We start from the raw sequence: 606 nt of genomic DNA, 5'->3' as shown, positions 1-606 counted from the left end.
AATCTATGTGGTTTTAATGCTAATTCATTAAGCACTTTTTCAGCATCAACTTTAATATTTTTATGAACAGCCAAAATATCAAGACCGTTTAATCGATTCTGTGGAATAAAAAAATCAAGCATTATTTAATCTCTACCACAAAAAGTATGCAATGAAAAATATTGAATATATTTTAATTAAAATTCAAACCTCAGACATTGTGTTTCTTAAATACGTTTTCACTCTTTTCAGAGTTGAAAACATACGTTCGAGCAATGATGTTGACACTGGTAAAGTGCATAACACTTTAAAGAGAAAATAAATATTGGGGTAGATATCTTTATTACAAATATTTAGAGCCTCAAGACCAGTATTAGGTATTTTTCTAGATCGTTGTATCTTGGTACACCACAGTTTTTTTCATTCAACCAAAGAATCATTAGACTCCATGGGAGAATAAAATTTAATTAATTCAGTAAATTCATTTTCATCTTTTTCAGTAAGCTCATGCTTAGAAAATAAGCATTCAAATCCTATAGAATGGTTAAATCAAATATTCAAATAATTAAAATGTTAAGAAATTTTCAAATGAAAATGCAAAGAAGTTCTAAATGTATAATTAAATAC

General features: G+C 26.7%; 1 protein-coding gene across 1 annotated transcript; it reads right to left on the bottom strand.

Annotated features, from left to right (window-relative positions):
* Positions 1-5: 5 nt before the first annotated feature.
* Positions 6-396, bottom strand: LOC112681091 (52 kDa repressor of the inhibitor of the protein kinase-like; the record flags this gene model as incomplete). The annotated part of the gene is made up of 2 exons (XM_025551360.1): positions 6-98; positions 190-396. Coding segments are annotated over 2 exons (300 nt in total), but the record flags the coding sequence as incomplete, so codon positions are not given.
* Between the last annotated feature and the right edge of the window lie 210 nt (positions 397-606).

Source organism: Sipha flava, unplaced genomic scaffold (assembly GCF_003268045.1).
Source record: "Sipha flava isolate LNK unplaced genomic scaffold, YSA_version1 18527_pilon_pilon, whole genome shotgun sequence".
NCBI lineage: Eukaryota > Metazoa > Arthropoda > Insecta > Hemiptera > Aphididae > Sipha > Sipha flava.
This window is presented reverse-complemented; position numbering and strand designations above follow the sequence as displayed.